Source organism: Hylaeus anthracinus, unplaced genomic scaffold, assembly GCF_026225885.1.
Source record: "Hylaeus anthracinus isolate JK02 unplaced genomic scaffold, UHH_iyHylAnth1.0_haploid 11997, whole genome shotgun sequence".
NCBI lineage: Eukaryota > Metazoa > Arthropoda > Insecta > Hymenoptera > Colletidae > Hylaeus > Hylaeus anthracinus.
Window position 1 is genome coordinate 1,574,352 of NW_026534344.1, and position 19,982 is coordinate 1,594,333.

A 19,982-nucleotide genomic window follows, 5' to 3' on the forward strand; every position below is an offset into this window, starting at 1 on the left:
TATTCTGTATTGTCTATGTATATCGTATACATATACGTGTTCCGAGTAAAGAGACGCGAACCGCGACCTAGTTGGAATCGATCGATCCTCGAAGACGAACACGTCGAAGTAGCTGCATTTTAAAAATAATCGCGACTCTCGTAGATTCGTCTTACGACAATTAGTTCCGCGCCAACGTGCCGTTTACAATGTCACCGCTGACGCCATTCAATTTTTTGACGCATCGTCCGAGTAATCCTGTACGTTACACAAGCATGACAGGCGCCGGCGTCGATCACGGCGCCATTTGTTCGGATAAGGGAATCGTATCGTTTCCCAGAAACAGAATTTCGCTCGAACCGACAACGGTGAAAACGGACACGAATGAAAAGTAGACGGATCGATTTACATACATGGCTTACCAGACTCCGAAATGCAGTTTCCTGTTTACCGTGATTGGAAAGACTTGGAGAGATTGGATATTTTCATTTCGATCTCGTTGATCCGATAAGAAGAATGACGCGACGTTTACATTTACGTTTACTTAGCCGATGAGAACTGACTCGAGCTCGAGACCTTGGCCGTGCGCGTACAGTACGTATACGACCGACATACGCAGAGTTCTCGTTCTTTTCTCAATTGAAAGAAAACGTTAATTAGATCCGCCATCGATTATTCTAAATCCTCTCACCTTTATCGAAATTTATAAGCAGGCAAGCAAGCAGACAGGTCGAACGAAGATCAAATTTAGCTCGATCGATCCAGATCTCGGCGAGACCCGCGCATCGACGGAACCAGGTCATCGCGCTTAATTTTTTAGTGCACATATTCCGGGCATGCCTCCGCTAGTGCATTGATTCGAGGTGGACTCGAATACGTCGATCGATTCTAGAAAAAAGAAAACAACCTAGACTGGTACATCTCACATATGCATATATGTATACGGCGTGGTTCGCCTAACGTTCGAACTTGAAATATCTTTGTTGCTTCTAACGACGCGAGAAAATAGTCGTTAGTGTTGTAAACGTTTCAAGTTGGATCGCCTCGATCGTTCGTCAGGAATATTTTGCAGTAAATTTTATTCAGGGCAGGATAGGATCTGTTTACCCGTGGTTCGGAACTTGCACTTCCGTGGTTCGAAACACAGAAGTTCGAAACAAGTAGCTGCGCCAACGTAAAGACGCCTAATTGTCCAAGTTTCGTGGCCCAGTTCGCACGGGTGCGCATACACGCACCTCTCGGGATTGTATTCCCGCGCGACGCCGACGCGACGCAACGGTGCTCGAATTTCGTTTCCGAAAAACAAAGAAAAAGGCGAATAGTTCCGTCGGACTATTTTAGTAGAGATCGATGAAGTGATAGCGATTTTAATGGTGAATTTTAATCGTGAGGTGAGAATTAATAGGTAATAATCACCGACATTATTCGATACTTGGATACGTTGCATCCCGATTCGCGACATATTGCAATACAATATATCCCAGAGATACGGAGCAAATTCCAACTTTTATTGTTACTGTTTCGTGTAGAATGTAATATTTCTTTGCACAGCAAACGCCAACTTAATCTTGCGTGACCGGCGAGAGTCGTGGCAAGGGAAATGCAAGTGAGAAAATCAAGGAAACGGACAGAATGTATCGAAAAGAAAAAACAGACAAGGTTTCACGGTGATCGAGCGGAGCCTGTTGATTTTCGATCGTCGCGTCGGCGTCGTGGCCTGCCTACTGTCGAGTTCCAAGTGCCTATACTTTGACTGGTTTGTTTCATTTCTATTCATTTTCTTTTTTATTTCTTAGCAATAAATACATTTTCCTACGAGTAATTATTTGCTAGCAGATACTAACGTATTAAGAAATATATATACGTTATTCAAATGAATAATTACTTTGTTATTCATAATATAATAATTATTTACTTTCTCGGACAAAAATATGTACTCGCGTACGCGGTTCTTATTTCTTTTAACAGTTTTTATAAATTCTTTGTTTTACTAGGCAATGCGTTAACTTCTTTTCTCTCTTCTTTTTTTTTTTTTTTATTTCACACGGTGTTTCTCGAAAGGTAAGTATCGTATAAAAAAAAAAAAAAAAAACACAAAGTTTATCCCAACAACTCCAACTGTTTAACCGATCGTTACGACCTACAGGAATAAAACACCATCGATTGTTTCCCTTTATTCGAATATAAATATGGTCGAAGACTGAAATCAATGAACGCATAAATAGATACGTTCCATCGCGATCGGTCCGAGTAACTCAATTTATCGAATCGACTTTGAATCGTAACCAGTTTTACGAGACGACTCGAATTCCACTTGTACCGACTTTATACTCGTTGTACCGACTCGAGACTCGTGACAGACGCCTTGAACATGCGCGAATCACATCGCTACTTGCAAACGATCGGTAGCATAGATTTCAGCCAGTCTCTCCGTAGGTATTTTCGATGTTGTCCTCGAATTGTTGGGAACTGGCACGTGAACTATCACGCGAGCTGCGTACCCTTCGCCCTCTGATTTAGCCCACGTATCAGTCGCAACGACCTCGGCCTGAACTTGAAGTTGGTCGCGCCTCCGGTCTCTTTCTAATCGAACAACCCTGAATGTTAATACACGTGATGAGCTATCGTTTGTCACGTCACAATTTCGCACTCATGCGACGCGCCGTGTTGAAGGCTGCTACGGCATTAGTCTGAAAATTTTGCCGCAGAACGAGACTCGCGAATGAATTTCGTGACTAATCGCGACCCTGAATATGCCATAAAAATGCAATCGCGTTTCTGCTATAAACATTCGCGTCGAAGAATATCAGTTTGATTAAAAGAACGTGTAGCAGTTACTAAAGTAAGGTATACAACCGTATTAATGATTGCTTGTTAAAGAAAGATCGAAGAAAATATTTCTGTCTGACTTTGAAACGATTGTTTGGTCAACGATCGCGTTAGGATATCGCATAGCGGCGATGCGAGGACTCGAGAAAACTAACAGAAGATTGAATATTTCTATTTAAAGGAGAAAAAAAAAAGACGACGAGAGAGCAAGAAGAGATTTCGCGATGAGTACTATAGAACTGATTGTGAAAGTAATAGATGAAACTTGAATGTCGCAAGGAAAGTCACCAGGCAACCTTTTTAATTGTAACTTTTTCATTCACGAGAAAATTCGTGTTTTTGTTGCAGGATGACACGCGGATAATGAAAGTGGGCGACAAGAAAAGATGGATACACGATCCGAATAGTAAGTTGTATTTAAACCACGTTACACATTAATCGATTAAATATTTAGCAACATTGAAGCTATTTTTCATGGGAGCGGACCTTAAATGCTTGGCGAAAACTAATTACTAAAACAATTCATTCGTTCCCTTTTGTTGCAAAGCTTATTTCTGAAAATGAAACAATTGTTGGATCGCGAGCGGTATCGATACCGCGTATCGTATAGAACCGACTATTTCAAAATTTGCGACGCGGTCAGAAGTTTCACGGGCAACATTTTCCATGCTAAAAACCATCGCACCTTTGGTAACTGGAGCGAGAGCGAATTTATCGGCGGAAAAGGAGTATAAATTCACCGGAAACGTAATATCAACGCGTTCTGTCATTTGCACAGAAAAACCTCTATGAAAAGTATATTTATCGTGTTTTCTCGTCGCAATTCCGAACAATATGTTTCCACGTTCACCCGTTTAGACCGTACACAATGTTGCGTTACATCCACTTTCATAAATATTCGGCTCCACCAGACGCGAATGTTGCGTCTATAAATAAATTCGTTCATTCCGTTGATCCTGGCTAATTAATCGATTCCTTCCGTTCGCATCGCATTGCAACGGAATCGAATTCCCGCGAAGAGTCTCGACTTGTCGACATTTCGACAATGCGTCGCATTGTATCGACGTTTAACGTATCACGTTTCCATCGAAACAAGATTTATCCTTGATGTTGGATGTTGATGTTGAATGTTGGATTAAAATAATATGACAACTATAAATCCGAGATGCGTTTCACGGACCGTTGAAAAATGTTACCTCGCGAGCGAGTTCGAGTACGATAAATCGAACCTTTGCCTCGTTAAACCCACTTGTGAAAACTTGTCTTTCTTTTCTACTTACTTTGCTTGTTGACCGCGAGCTCTTGTGTGCCGCGAAACATAACGACTGTATGTACATTCGTGTTAAATTGAATCGCCTCGGCTATGGTAGACGAAAGAGGGAATCGTCGGTATGCTAGCCGCAATTACTTTGTCCCCTTTCAACAGAAATAACCGCGGAAGCCTGTCGGTGATTCGAGGGTGGTCATAATAATAGCCGTGGTTTAACCCTTTGTGCTGCGCCATGGCTGACTAGTCGCGTAATACTTATAGATGGTATTCATCCCCGCACCCGCACCCGCACCGCGTGTCGTAAAAATGCAACCTTCACGTCACGGCGACGATATCAATGGTACGCAAGCGTCATTTGTAACCGCAGCGAAACGTCAGAAGGATTCCTGATCGGTTCTGCACGTCGGTGTCGGAAGATAATCGTGATATTTTCTCGATAGCATCGGCGCGCCGCGGCGGCAGATGCGAGGATAGCTGGTGGGGTTTCGATCGGGTTCGGGGTTAATGGAGAAGAGAGAAATTCGATCGAATGCGGTATGCTCTGAAACGACCAATATCGTTCGTACACTGTACTTGTTTCCACGCGAACGCAATTGCACCGGGATTTGAATGTTCGCTGCATCGCCATCGCATCGCGGTACATCAAAGAAACGAATTATTGCGCTCGGAGAAAATCCGGATTGTTGCTTATTCGCATCGTTGACAACATTAGTTTTGCCTTTTTCGGTCGGAGCGTCAGAGGTCCGTTCGCCTACCGAACGTTTAACAACCAATTATAAACTGGTAACTCGTTGTTTAAGCCCGACATCGCTACACGATTTTTCTTCTACTCGTCTACATCGTCAGCTTACCGATCGCATCTTTTCTCTCTAGATATACTTTGTCGACCGTTGACTTGCGGAAAGAAAGAACTCTGCCTTCTCGAAGACTCTTTCACAGCCGTTTGCGTTTCGAAAAAGGAACTTCGCAAGTCAGGGTGAGTGGTTCAATTTCGTAGGAATATCGAATGTATGTTGTACTTGTACAGCGTGAATTTTCCGAAATTGCAAAATGTGGTTCGTCGCTTATCGCTTCTGACTTGGAGCAATTGTATCTGACTCGGATCGAGCGCAGGTCGTTTTTACTTGTCGATTATATTTTTCAGAGACATAGTGATTCCAAAGTCACGGGCAGTTCAACAGAACCGACGAATGAGAACGGAAACTTCGGTCGATTCGGAGGATGACGATGCCTTCTTCGATTCCGAGGACGACGACGAGGATCAGGACGAGTCGAAGTAAGTTTTCGTGACTTTCATATACGGTTACAAATATTCCATAGAGTTTTTATTTCGTTTGCGAACCACAAACAATTATTCGTCGCGATGTTACCGCAAGATTTATTCCATTTATCGGAAATGTTTTGTCGATAGATGCGTATATGCGCGGTTGATAAATGGTCGGCTAATTCCGATTAAATTGGTTATTTTGATGCGCCTCTCGCCGTAAGTCGCGATGGCGATTGTAAAATGCAAAAACATTGTGTGTGTGTGTGTGTGTGTGTGTGTTGTGTATGTGTGTGAGAGAGAGAGAGAACAAAGTATCGAAGCGAGTTCCGCAGGGAAATGTAGTCACGGCCTGTTTTGTTCTTCACGAGACATTAATCGAGAATTATTGGTTTCGCTGTTCACCGCACGTCGAACGCGTTTTATCCCCCGAGAGATCGAATAAAAGGTTAGTTTTATAGGTCACATTTCTCACGGATACGTGCCCCTTAAATTTCAATGCGATCATCAAAACGACAAGAAAAATAAGCGAGAAATGATTTACGTCGTTTAAAAGTTTATCATGTCACGTGATCAAACAGTTTTAGAGTATCATAAGAATGCAGAAAAATATCGCCAAATACTTTCAGTACCTCGAGAACGATTACGGATAACGATAATACACAGACGAGTGAAGAATAAGAAATGAATTTCGGAAAATACCGTCGGGAAAAAAGAAAAGCTAGAGGAGATGCGTTTATTTTAACGCCAACGCCTAAGTCAAACAGGAGTTACTCTCAACTCTCAACGTTGGCAAGTATATGGGAAGTTTGGAGTAACCGTGTCGTGCCGTGTCGCGTCGCGTCGCGAGGACGAAAATTTCGCGAAGTAAACAGCTCAGACGGAAGACGAACGAAGAGAGAAAGAGCTCGAAGGAGAGCGTTGCCAGCGAAACATTTCTTCCTACTTAAATTTGCACGAGCGAGCAGAGCAAAGAGGGTTTCCTCCATCCACCTTCTTTCCACTTCTTTTTCCTCCTTGTGCGTGTTTCTCTTTCTTTCTTTCAGTCACAACTCACTCGTTCCTCTCCCATTCCAAGCATCTCTGAAAATTCCACGTGAAATGTTGTCGTAAGGATTACGTCGAACAAGAAATACTCTAATTGCGAGCTGAGCTTCGTACAAGTGACGCGCGACAGGCAAGCTTGAATTGTTCTTGACGCAACCCGATGTTACGGTATTCAAAATATTTTTGACAACCTCGACACGTTTTAAATTAATTACCCAGACCTAATCCGGATGTCTCGGATGTCGTTGCGCGGTACGCGCACTCCTCGCGGATATTACCGACGTGGTACACGTACTACCACAATCTCAATGACCTGCGAAATTAATGTGGAGATACACTTGTAGAAAATTAACGATTTCTTTATTTCAAAAGAGGTGTCTGCAATGAGACGTTATGTTTTCGTCGGTAAATTTGTATGTGTCAGCTCGCTGGAAAAAAACATCTCGCTGGAAAAAAACATCTCGCCCAAGTGAAAGGACCTGGAACATCCTGTATATACATTTACAGATGTACACATCACAAAAGCAGAACAGTGCTACGTGACACGACGTCAATGGACAAAACGGAGAAAAGAGTATCTACTCGCAGGATCTCCAGTCGATAACACTAGCAAGGTAATTCGATGATGGAAGAGCTTCGAGGCTCCGGTGAGCATTTCGTCGCCACTTTTCACTTGCAACCCCTTGCGCAAAGAGGAGTTCCGAGTCGTCCCGTCTTTATTGTCGAGTAAGCTTCGCTCTCGAGTTCTATCTCTTCTGTTGTGTGGCCACGGAGCACCCCTTCCCAATTTGTCTTTCTTTTTCTACCGTTGCAGTCTGCCTTTCTCGATTTCGTTACTCTTCGTCGTGTCTGAATTGCCGGATCGTTGAAATAAACGGCGTGTAAAGTTGCACTCGGCATTAAAAATTCGCGATAACTGAATATTATCGATTTAAAAGCATCGCGTGGGGTTTCATTGAAATTTTCGAACCATCGCACCGAGACAGTTGCTTGTGCGACGTGCGCCGACGATACACGTATGTACCTTGGAGCTATTTAGACGAGATCGATGAAATGAAACGAAATGAAACGTATTCGACTACACGAACAATAGAAAGAAATGAAATGTCAGTAGAAGATAATCTAGAAATTAGTCTACAAATCGTCTACAATCTTGAGAATTACGTGTTACAATTTGCAACGGAGGCACAGTAACCCTCGCCACTCTCTTCTCTCCTCTTCTCGTAATTGATAGACATTATCGACTCGAAAAGTCTGCCAATGGCGATGGGAGGAATCGGCTGGCTGATCGCCGTTACCCCGTGGCTGATTAACAAATAACGGGTGTATACCAAACAGCCGAGAGTACATTAACTCGTGTAACCCGGGGTACGAAGCACCGCCGCAAAGTACATCCGAGACCGCAGTCTATCGCAGCCGGAATTGCATGCGGCGGCATTCATTTTGGCGTCCAGTTAGAGGATACACACGCTCCGGGCAGCCTAATTCCGCAACCTGGCGAACGTCGTTGCCCGAAATACGCACACACAGAGGATGGCAAAGGGCAGCAAGGAATCCAATCGGATAGACTAATTCGTCTATCGCGGTTGTTCGTCGCGTCGATGCGTTTCCGCGCGCAAATACACAGCTCGGGGAAATGAGCTGGACGTTAATCCTGTTCTCTCCTGCTACCTCCGAATCGTTCGCGCACGGCCCCGTTTAATTCGCATTTCGATGGAAATTGTTGCTTCTGCGATGTAACCACGTACATTCGCCCAGGTAAACCGACGACGCACTTCAGAATTCATTCTTATGGAAGAAAATTAATTCATCGAACGGATATAAAATTGTACTAGCGAAAGCAAACGACAGACCTTGATGAATATTTTACTTGCGTTCGTATTCTGCTTTGTTAAACGTCTTGTTCTATGATCGAGCTTCTTGGCTCATCTTTCGATTCGCCCGAGTTTTGCGACTCTCCACTTAGAGAATGTAACCTTGTAAACGGTTTCGCAAAATTATTAACGGTTTTAGAGGAACCCAGGACTGATAATAAAGAACCTTTGCCGTTCGTGGAAAGTTGCACAATGCCTCGCCTCGCCTCCGGTGGTGGTTGTTTGGCGGGAGGGGGAGGGGGAGGGGGAGGGGGGGTACTTGGAGAATTCGCGGTCGTCAGCAAACGTGTAATTAGTTTAAACCGAGTACCGCGGTAATTAAGCTAGTTTAACTCCTTTATCAAGACGAAGCTGGTCTCCGTTCGTCTACCTTTGAGTTTCCTAAAATGGTGCGTCCCTGCGGCTTGTTGGTTTCCCCGTCTTCGTTGGTCGTCGGATCGGGGATACTTACATATAATACACAAACGGGGTATGCGCATGTCGTTTCGCAAGGATGATCGAAAGAAAACGAAACTGTAACAGGGCGAGATGGATGGCGATAAATTTGATTTCGTTGAAATCGGTATACGGTACGGTACGGTACGGTACACGCGATATCGTCTTTACGAAAGGATTTTTAACTATTTCATTTGAAATAGAATCGTTAAAACGACGCCGATGTTTCGGTGGATAATGGGAAACTGGAGAAGCGGTAAAGACGACGCGTTTGCCGTAGTCAATGTACACTTGGCCGTAGGACGGTTTCATGTAACAAGGCGAACACGTCCCTTTTGTTGCAGATGTCAAGAATGTCCTGTGGGGAAGCCGGCGTTCCTTTGCGGAAACGATAATCGCACATATAGTTCGCTGTGCCGGTTGGCGTACCACAATTGCATCCACCACGCGTTGGTGAGCATCGCCTGCAAAGGTTTCTGCCCGTGCAAAGGTAAAGCCATCTCTAACAATGTGTAACGTCTTTTCGTGCACAATCATTTTACAATTATTGCTCGAGAAAACAGCCTAATATGCGAACCGCTGGCAATCTTAACTTACGAACGCAGATATTTCATGATTTTACGGCTGGAATTAATTGGTAGGTTTATTCATAGGCAGCCCGACCGCCCGTAGCCTGTTTAACAATGGACCCATGTTTGCGTCCCTCCGCCTAGACTAAGGGACAAGCACATCCACCATGAATATTCATAATTGACTGTTGGAACAATAATTTCGCTGTTGAAATATATTAAGCTACACGACCTCGTCAGTCTCGCGAATTCACGGTGAAGAGAGAATAATGGAAGCTTAAGGAATCGCATGTTTCGAGAACTATCTTCGTTGTACGCGTTCTCGAGTCAGCGAGTAACGTAGAATTCTTGCGGGAGGTACGAGATCTAGGCTAATCACGGAGTCTTAAAGTCAATTGTGTGCGTACATACATTATCGCAGAATTAATACATAGATAGAAAGGAATCCGAATCGATGGCCTAGTCGCATAGGTTCGACGAAAATGAAAAAACTCACTTGTAGCTTATATGTATCGCGAATTAAAAAAACGACTCGAATATACGTTTCTTTCATTATTCTTTTAGGGTCGTCCGATCAATAGTTAATACATCATGGATAGCGCGCGTAAAATGTATTCGAAAGCAGAAACATGTAAACGTCGGCGATCGAATTTTATCGCATCGAGGGCTGACGTCGACGCGCGTTTGTTTAAAAATCATTGAAATACTTGTTAGCACGACGCGACGCTACCGAATGTAAATGCTAATTTCGTTTGGTTTGTTTGCATGTGGTTAATGAGTTGTCGTTTCGTTGTTTACGTTTCGTTGAGTTCTCGACGAGTTTGAACTTTTAGGCGTGTCAACGCATTCCCCCTTTCCGACTTTTTACGTAAAGGAATTTTATTTCGTCGCAAAAGTTAACAGATAGAATATATTAATATCCGTATATGGTAGTAGAGTTATACGGGGCTCATGATTCTCAGTACCGTTCTTGTATGTAGATATCTCGCGTAAATTTTTTATTCGATTTTCGGTGCGCGAATGTTACCGCGTCATACTGTATGAATATTATACTTACGCATGTATCGGTATCGATTTTTCAGCGGCTGATTTACGGGCGTACAACAAAAAGATGCAAATGGAACGACAAAAGTCCAAGATGGGCGAGATGATGCGAAATCGTGATATTACACTTACCCCTCGTGACTTCAATTACGACAATCACCATTACCAGTACATAAAATACACCAAACGTGGCAAGGTAAGTTCGAGCGATGGTCTATCCTAGAATCGAAAATGATCTATTCTAGAATCGAAAATTAAACATTCTCAGCGTTTATACTGTGCAACACTAAACTTAAATCTCAGAATAAGGAACCCAGAAAGGAGAAAAATGAAAAGAGTAGGAGCTGCGAGTAGGAAATGGATAAATAAAAGTTACAAATTAGAGAACTAAATCGTCTACGTTGTGGCGAGGTTGTGTATGTTATGCGGCGAGCTGTCTAGGATTCTCTAGCACGGAAGCTACAATCCGCTGCCGAAATCGAAAATTAATGTGTTGCATCGGTAAATCATAACTTTCCTCGGGAATAGTTCGCACCCCCGTATACTATACACAATGTATCGCCGTGGATACGAACATGGTTCGCTGGAATCTCGCATTTATGCAGCACGATTTAGTCCGTATTTCGAGTGAAATCGACGACAACATTGCTCAACAATATTATCTCGAGTAGTATCATGATATTATAATATACAATATATAGTGTATATACGTACGTACACATATATACAAGATTCGCGGCACGATTAATTCTTACTTGTTTTTATGACGAAAAGGAATACGTACCTTATATGCATACGCACATACGTTTCTGACAGCTGATTACGTATTTTCGAAGACGATCAATCATTGCTACTTGTATTCAAAACTTTGCGGGTAATCTCATTCCGTCGACATTTCCAACGACATTTATGTTTAAAAGCTCGAACGTGTGTTACGGTTTGTCTCTAAAAAGCAACGCTTTCGCGTGCATTCGTCAACGACAGAGCTGGACGATTAATTAAATGTTCACGGGGCACGCGTTAAATTTCCTGCCCTCGAGCACGATCGCTGGACCGTATACGAAATTATGGGCTCTGATTTGGAACGAAACGAAACGGAACGAAACGAAACGAAAAGGATTAACCGGCGTATCAATTATCGCTCATAAGCCGGATTTCCCGGGATGCGGATGGTCGAATTCGATGAAAGATCATCGGGGAAAATTATTGATCGATACACGACTATCGTCGAATTCTACAGTAATTATCGGGCTAATTTTACATCATCGATGGGGGATTATTAAATACAAATCCACGTACAATTATGCTTAATTGCGCGTGAATCTGGCATGAAAATGAAAATGAAATAATCAACCTCGAGCGTATAATATTCGGCAATCTTTCGAGACACGTTATACGAAAGGATCGAAAAGGAATAGGTGTACCAACCGAGCTACGATTTAAGTCGTATGCACGGTAGAGTAGTAGGTCGAGGCTTGGATTCTTTACGAAGACATCGAGGGTATCCTTCGATGCCGGTCTGCCTCTCATTGGTGGACCGTAACCCCCACGTCGATGGCTCGTATTTTCGAGCAACCCAGACGAGGCGAGACGAGGCGAGGCGAGGCGAGGCGTCTTCCCCATCGATCCGACGGAAAGCGTCGCCAGACGTCGAGGAGCCGTAATATCGTTACGGTCGGCTGCAACCCTCGTAACACTCGAGGACGTCGACTACATACCTACCGGGACCAAGGGCTAATTTATCCTTGGATTTTAATCCTAGCCTGCTCGATCGATGCACTTGTTTCTTTAGGCGTTACAATTAAACATGGTTCGATTAAAACAGCTCGATCTGGGAGGAGAATGTTATCGCGTCGCGAATCCAGGGAACATTAATTCGGAAAAGCAAATTGATACGTCAAGTTTCCTTGATCCGTATAATTCCATACTAACTAGAACTTGACGCAACGCAAAAAATACACAGCGATAGGTCTTGAAATAATTGCTCACGTATTATATTTTTTCTTCAGGCACTAGCCGCAGGAAGCAAATACGACGACAAGAATTTGATGAGTAACGAAGTCATGGAGAAGACGCCCTCGCCATTGAAGTCTATGTACAATTCTCAGTTATCGCGAAAATCTGAATGTCCGCCGTCCTCGAAACCGGCAATGGCAAATCGTCTGCTGGACTGGTTTTCAGTCGTGATGGCGGAATCCAAGTACCGCCCTCATCCTAAACCGAAAGGTACGAAAACGTTGAATCGCACGTTGAGTAACAAAGAAAGTAAACGTGTCGCGTTGCGCGTTAATTTTTATAAAATGTATACCTACGTATGCGTAGACACGCACGTATACGTATAATTTATTCGCAACACGATTCAGAGTCTGGGAAATTGATATTTTATTCGTTTTTTTTATCCGCGCGAAGACGGCGGAAGCGGTTAAGGGTTGGGATTCATATTTCGCTCGCACCGTTTCCAGCTCTCCTCATTATCGGTTGCCAGAGCGAGGTCAGGTGGATGTTCGGACATTTGGACAAGGACGGCGACGGTCGGCTGTCTCTTTCCGAGCTGTACGGTCTCGAGCATGATCAGAACGAGCCGTGTCTCAAACCATTTCTGGATGGTTGCGACACCAACGGGTGAGTGAGATTCGAGGTTCAAGGGTGTTGCGAGTTCCACGATTCCACCCACGTAGAGCGAAAGAGAAATTTTCTCTTTATCGTTCGTTTGTCAAATCGCGAATAAATTTTTCCTTGTTCCTTTTCTTGCCTGTAAATCGTTAAGCACGTCGGATACGTGACCCGAGAGAAGAACGCAAAAACCTTTTCAGTTCTTAATACCGTTGATGATGCGAAGGGGGTGGGAGGGATGTGGCTGGAGCTACGACACTCGAGAGGAATAGGTGTCGAGCGTGTACGTGCCTTCCGATCGACTAGCTAGACTGGCTGTCTCAAGTTAGAAATCATATACGAGTTTAGACGAGTACGAAACCTGCGTTTCGAGACGATTATTCGTCGCATATAATGGGGAAAGTGACAAATGATTAATTTTCGTTTTCCGATTTCGTTATACGAACAATTTTCTCAAATTTCTTAGGTTTTAGTTTAGCGGTAGAAGTAGGTATTATCGTCAACTGTCAGTCGAGCGTGTCGTTGATGCGAGTTTAACCGTTAACGTCTACAAACATTTGTAGAGACATATTTGTGAGCGGTTCCGAGTGGTGTGGATGCTTTTCAAAGGCCGAAGGTCCTTGTGCCGCCGTACGTAAAAGGTCATCCCCCGAAGTTGCTCCCATCTGCGACTCCCGAGGATATTACCGAAGTACTCAGTGCCATCGCAGTCTTGGACTCTGCTGGTGCGTCGATCCCCATGGCGTGGAGTACGCTGGTACCAGAACACGCGGTAGCAAGCCGGATTGCGGTAAATGTCGTTTATTACTTTCGACACAGTTTTTACCATTTTCGATCAAATCAATTTTCGAAATATCTCTCTATCGTTTACTTAATTCTCTAACCTTTTTTTCGGGTTCCTTTGGCTCCAACAACCAACAAACGCGTTATCTAATGTTTCAGATAAAATCGGGAATACGATCAACAACCCAGTAGGTACGAAGTGGTCGAATAGCGTAGACCTGGACGACGACGACGAAGACGGTGGTACAGATTCCGGACAGGATCTCGAGGGCTCTGCCGATCAGCCTTTAGACTTTTAGATTTTTTAGAACGAGCCTGTAACGCAGCAGCAACAGTGGCGCTGGCAGTAACCGAGAACAACACCCTAACACCTGATATCGAACAATCGGACAATTTCATTATTCCCTTGATCCGAAGGAATACGGAAAAGCTTGTCTGGTTGTCCGCTTGTTTCGAGTATCGCCGTTGTGATTGGAGGTGTCTTTGGTGAATAAGGGCAGCAGCGGAGACTACAACCGGCACGGCGCGGCGGGCGCGGCGTGTGCAAGCCTAATATCACTTCGAAGAGCAACGAAAAGCATGACGATTGATTTGGCATCGTGATTGCACGTCGAACGACTTTGATCGCGTTCTTTTTGACTCGATGATCGAAAAAGCAGTACCGATCGACACGGAGACGTTGGTTATTTCTCAACTCGCGAATGATTAGGCCCAAAACAAATTATTTCGGATCTTACTATTCAATGGTAATTCGTACTCGAAACGAAAAAAAAAGAAGAAGAAAAAAACAAATAACGAATGATAGACGTTTCCGTTCGACTATCGGGACGTACGAAAATCGTGACAATTGCCAAACTGGTTAAGAAACCATCGGGTTAAGGAATCGAATCGAAGAATCTCCCAACCAAGAAAAAAGTAAACTCGATATTGTGCAATAACCGTGGGGCTACTTCGTGCAATAGCGATTTCGTGCAATGTTTCATTTTACTCTAAGTGCGAAGACTGCGAAAAGATCTATACGTTTGATCTACATCACACAGAATTCAAATACCGACGACTGTTTACAGAAACGTTGATTTACCCTATGTGCCCGTTGAGGTACCTCCATGCACAACTCGTTCTATAAATAATACAATTATACACTATTTATGCGCATAGAAAAAATTAGAAGAGAGAAGGAGGGCGAGCGATGGAGAGAAAAGAGCAGACTCTCAAGAAATTGCAGGAACCACGCGCAGCAGTAAGTAAAAGATAACTCATCCTCCATCGATATGTTTAATGAAAAGATAAACAAAATTGAAAGAAACAGAAAGCACTATATAATTATGATTTCTAATCCGCGCTAGATTAACGATATCTCGAAGTGTAAGGTTTAAGCATTATAAATATATAATATTGTCTACGACTTACGATAATAGAACGGACAAAGACAAGACTGGCTGAGAGAGAAAACTCGGCTGATCGTCAACAGAGACGCGCGAATCCCATCAACGCACCGTTATAATTAGAGAGATGCACGTCCGCTGGATGTAGAGGTCAAAAGTGCTTGCATAACCCATTATGTCACATGAAAATAGTTTTAACCGTTAACCCCTTGCATAACGAATTTGCTGGTCCATTGGGGGAATGTGCAGAATGTTTCATAAAATGTAGGCATTGTTTCAGAGGTAAGTTCCGAATATTATTGCAACTTTGTTATAATTACTTTGGTTATGTTACAATGTAACTTGAAAACAGTTAAACGTACGTAATACAATTAAATTTACATCCAATCGTAGAGGATCGACTGCTTTTAGTACTTTCCTGATTCGTGTCACTCTATACTATATATAATATATCGCATAACTTTCTCTCGTTCGGTATGATTCGTACGTACAAATATCATTGCACATACTACAGATAATTTGTAGTTTATTGACTTTGACGTGTGCAAACAGGGTAAACACGGACCCTTTTTCGGATGACTGAAACAAAAAGAGTCGAAACGAAATCGTATCAGTTTGCTCTATACGGTCCTCGGAGGTAACCCTAAGGGATTAAACAGTGTATGTAGTTTCTGAACGTATTTAAATAACGCAAATAAAGATGTAACTATGTTCGTTGATTTAGATGTTTGTTCAGGCGAGCGAGGATTCAGACACTCTCCTGTCTATAGCTTCACTCGATGAAATACTATAAAACACCGGTTGTATACGAGTAGAATGAACTACTCTGGCACAACTTGTAAGTTGAGAATTCCTAAAAACCCAAAAACTGACTATCTCTGAAACAATATGAAAATAGAACAAGCGTTTAGAGAAATTTTCTTTATTATTTTCATACATATATATATATATAGAATTTACCCCCAAAGTTATGCCCAGATTTCACGAAACACCCCACGTTCAAATGGATACATTTCCCGACGCTTGTTTAGGTTTAACGCGCTGGACTATTCTACTTCTTTTTCTTCTTCTTCTTCTTCTTCTTCTTCTTCACTTCTTCTTCTTCTTCTTGGCAAGTATAAGTTTTTTCTCTCATAGCCATCTTGCGTTGCGAGGTCTAGCGTAAGATATACTTGCAAAAAAATGACCTATTTCATACTCGCTAACTACTAACAGCAACAGCAGCAGCAGTTCAATCACGACGATGAAAGAAATTACTCGAGATTGTTTCGCGTCATGAATCGTAACGAACGGTTTCGCACGTTACGCTAACAGAGAAACATATTTTAGGATATACCTAGGGTATGTTTCACGCGTTGTAAGTTATTTTCTTACCTTATTTGATAATTATGACACGATTTCGACGTTAAGATAACGTCAAAAGAGCTCGATTCGCTTTGTGCATCGAGTAGGGCGGAGCGTTTTTGATATTCAACGAGCACGTCGTGATTCGTCTGCGTTTACTTGTAATTCTAAGCATTTTTACTTACGACTTTTACTTAAAGAGTGTGCGGTACACCGTAGGTAATAGAGTATAAAATGTAATCCGTAGAAAAAAATGATCGGTGTGATTACGTGAATATGCGGTAATAATTAGAAAGCAATTTACGTAAGAATAGCCAGTGCAAATTATACACGTATCTTTAACTAAGAAGCTAACACGTGGAAGTTAAGTTTCGAAGCATAACTTATTTCATACTTTGACACATTTTTCCACGAATTTCGGACCGTTTAATGTCCCCGACATATTATCGTTAATTAGAAAGACGTATATCCCAAGTTTCAGTACTTACTCTTATCAACCAGCAACATTTATCGTACTCGTCAGTGGACACTTGTTAATCGACGATATATCAAATAGGAAAACACAATGGGTAAACTGTCCAAAAAAAAGAAAGAAAACATAATAATATATTTCGCGTTTTAAGGAGCAACATAGTATGCCGCCGCATCATTTTAAAATATCAAAGTACAAATAAGAATTGGTAGAAACTTTTGCACCGCGCCGTTCGATCATCGAATCTCGTCCTCGATGGATTAAGTAAATAAATCAACTCACGCATACTCTTCGCTAGGTTGTGCGCAATTTCTATTCCGACGGAATTTATTATTATACCGTTCACTTAGATTAAAGAACACAACTCGCAAACGTCGTCTTGCATATTGTATATACATAATTATATACAATGGAAAAATGATTGTCTATGATCTTGGCAACGTGATGATTTTTGTAAGGTATGCACTTGGTCGAAACGTAAAGAATTTTTACTTCATTCCAGAGCTACTATCGATATTTCATCAAATTGGTATTGTGCATGTGGCTGTAAGAATTCTTTATGAATAAAGATTGTTGTAGAAAGGTGGGGGATGGAGTTATTTCGAACCTTTTTACTAATAAGTAGGCGAGACAATTACGTCGAAAACATACGATATATTTTTATTTGAAAAATTCATTACAAAAATATTTCATCATACCGCAAGTATAAATAGAAATAGAAATTGTACACAAACCGACATGGAGTAACACCGTATAACCTTTTTCAGAATTTAAGCACCGTCCGCAAACTGTGGAAAAAAACCGACATTTTTTAACAAAGCAATAACACCGATGCATTTGGTTGCTTATCAATTTCTTTATTAAAAACGTACCACTTTCCAGAGTGCAACAAGTCAAATCCGTCGTTAATTCGATCGAATGGAAGAGTGTGTGTAATGAATTCATCAAGAATCAGAGTCTTGGTCATGTACTCTTGTACTAATTTGGGTACGCTTTCTTTAGATTTCCAACCACCAAATGCGGTTCCTTTCCATACTCGCCCTGTTACCAACTGGAACGGACGAGTACTTATTTCCTGACCTGCAGCAGCTACACCCACGATAACAGACGTACCCCAACCTTTGTGACAGGATTCTAACGCAGCTCTCTAAAAATCAAATATATTTCATATCAACTAATCGTTTCTTTTCAGATTATTATTTGGAGGAGTATACAATTTCGTAGAGTATTTTTTTTTTTAAGAGAAGATTAAGGCTCACCATAGTGTTTACATTGCCGACGCATTCAAAAGTATAATCTAGTCCACCATCCGTTAAGTCAATCAAAACTTGCTGAATTGGTTTATCATGATCTTTAGGATTAATAAACTCGTTGCATCCGAAAACTTTAGCTATAGAAAAATATATAAATAGTGATAGTTTACGTGGATCTTTTTTTTAAAGAAAATTTCTCATTAATGTACAAATCGATTTTACCCTGCTCGAATTTGCTTGGATTTAGATCTATCCCAATAATACGCTTAGCTCCAGCTTTCTTGCAACCAAATGCAACCGCTAACCCGACAGCACCCAGTCCCCATATGGCACACGTGCTTCCAGGTTCTACTTTAGCGGTGTTAAGGACAGCACCGTACCCGGTAGGAATTCCGCAGCCCAACAAGCATACTTTATCAAGCGGTGCAACAGGATCAATCTAGAATTATACGCGCACAGATATCTCAACAGGGAACGATAATTATAATTTATGAAATACGTATATGGAAGATGTACAATGTAGATACCTTGGCAAGAGAAATATCCGCGACCACTGTATATTCAGAGAAAGTAGAGCATCCCATGAAATGGGCAATTTCGCGACCTTTGCAAGTAAATCTAGAAGTACCATCGGGCATTACACCTTTCCCTTGCGTTTCACGTATCTTGCTACACAAATTAGTTTTGGGAGACTTGCAGAATTTGCACGTGCCACATTGAGGAATATACAGTGGGATTACATGATCACCTGCAGGCATATAATACGTAAGATTTTTCAGTTGGGAAAAGATGCAAATTAACTGTAATTAATAAATCTAATAATACCTGGTTGAAATTCATGTACTCCTTCTCCAACACTTTCAACGATACCACTGCCTTCGTGACCAAGAATACATGGAAATATGCCTTCTGGGTCTAATCCACTTAAAGTATAAGCATCTGTATGACACAAAGCAATGGCAACAACTTTAATTCTTACTTCACCAGCCTTTGGTGGGGCTACTTCAATTTCTTCAAGCGATAGAGGCTCTTTTTCTTTCCAAGCCACTGCAGCTTTGCATTTAATTATCTACAGAAACAGTATAAAGTTAAAGACAACAAACACAATGTTTATCTTCACATTTTTACATCGCAATTTCGATGCTACAGTATGTTACATTAATTTAGTGCAATAACTATTGGATATAGTTACACACTTTAATAAATAACGGAACAGTATTAAAGGTTAATATATATTTACAAACTTATAATGAAATTATAAATTATATAATAATTACCTTCCCAGTAGTGTCCGACATTTCTGATAACGGAAATATCAAACAACAATGTAATTAATCAACGATTCAGACGAGTATAAGGTATCAAATCGCAAACGCAGCTGCCACTTATTTTTCTCCAAAGTCGATCACCATCGGTCACGAGTGCCGAGATTAAATTATGATAAAGCGTGAGTTCAAGGTTGTGATCTGTTACGCGTAACTAATTGGATATTGTGAACCCTGATCGTAACTCGTAGTGCGATACTGGCAGCAGAAGCGACATAACCTCATCAAATCTTGTTAAATTAGATCAGAAGGAAGAAGAAGAAGAAAGATCTCTGCGCCTATAAGGTGACAACCGAAACAACAAATAAGCTGTGGTGTAGCTTGTCGTATACAAGGGGCACCTCTGCGCCTGCGAGATAGCAATCGAAACGACAACCAGACTGGAATAGATTGCCGCATACAAGGGGCATCTCTGCGCCTACGAGATGGCTACGTGGGGAAATTATAGGAAGTAAAGAGAAATGTACCAGGAAATGAAGGGAAATTAATAGCAGCC

At 42.0% G+C, this 19,982-nt stretch overlaps 2 protein-coding genes across 3 annotated transcripts in view; one reads left to right on the forward strand and one right to left on the reverse strand.

Annotated features, from left to right (window-relative positions):
- LOC128889797 (proteoglycan Cow) overlaps positions 1–17,494 on the forward strand; it is a 31,453-nt gene extending 13,959 nt beyond the window's left edge. The window contains exons 2-11 of one of the 2 annotated variants that reach the window (XM_054147786.1): positions 1,531–1,735; positions 3,157–3,214; positions 4,952–5,054; positions 5,223–5,354; positions 9,043–9,188; positions 10,350–10,507; positions 12,321–12,537; positions 12,774–12,933; positions 13,488–13,714; positions 13,867–17,494. In XM_054147786.1, coding sequence (XP_054003761.1) covers positions 3,172–3,214; positions 4,952–5,054; positions 5,223–5,354; positions 9,043–9,188; positions 10,350–10,507; positions 12,321–12,537; positions 12,774–12,933; positions 13,488–13,714; positions 13,867–14,006 — 1,326 coding nt within the window. In that variant the 5' untranslated portion in view covers positions 1,531–1,735; positions 3,157–3,171 and the 3' untranslated portion in view covers positions 14,007–17,494. The remainder of the gene's footprint in view (positions 1–1,530; positions 1,736–3,156; positions 3,215–4,951; positions 5,055–5,222; positions 5,355–9,042; positions 9,189–10,349; positions 10,508–12,320; positions 12,538–12,773; positions 12,934–13,487; positions 13,715–13,866) is intronic. The other variant, XM_054147785.1, reaches the window with a different exon arrangement.
- Positions 17,495–17,542: 48 nt separating this feature from the next.
- LOC128889801 (alcohol dehydrogenase class-3) lies at positions 17,543–19,769 on the reverse strand. The gene is made up of 7 exons (XM_054147789.1): positions 19,439–19,769; positions 18,987–19,230; positions 18,689–18,909; positions 18,384–18,600; positions 18,168–18,298; positions 17,781–18,055; positions 17,543–17,696 (listed from the first exon to the last, which is right to left on the reverse strand). The coding sequence occupies exons 1-7, from the start codon at positions 19,457–19,459 to the stop codon at positions 17,672–17,674; spliced, it is 1,134 nt and encodes a 377-aa protein (XP_054003764.1). The 5' UTR covers positions 19,460–19,769; the 3' UTR covers positions 17,543–17,671.
- Between the last annotated feature and the right edge of the window lie 213 nt (positions 19,770–19,982).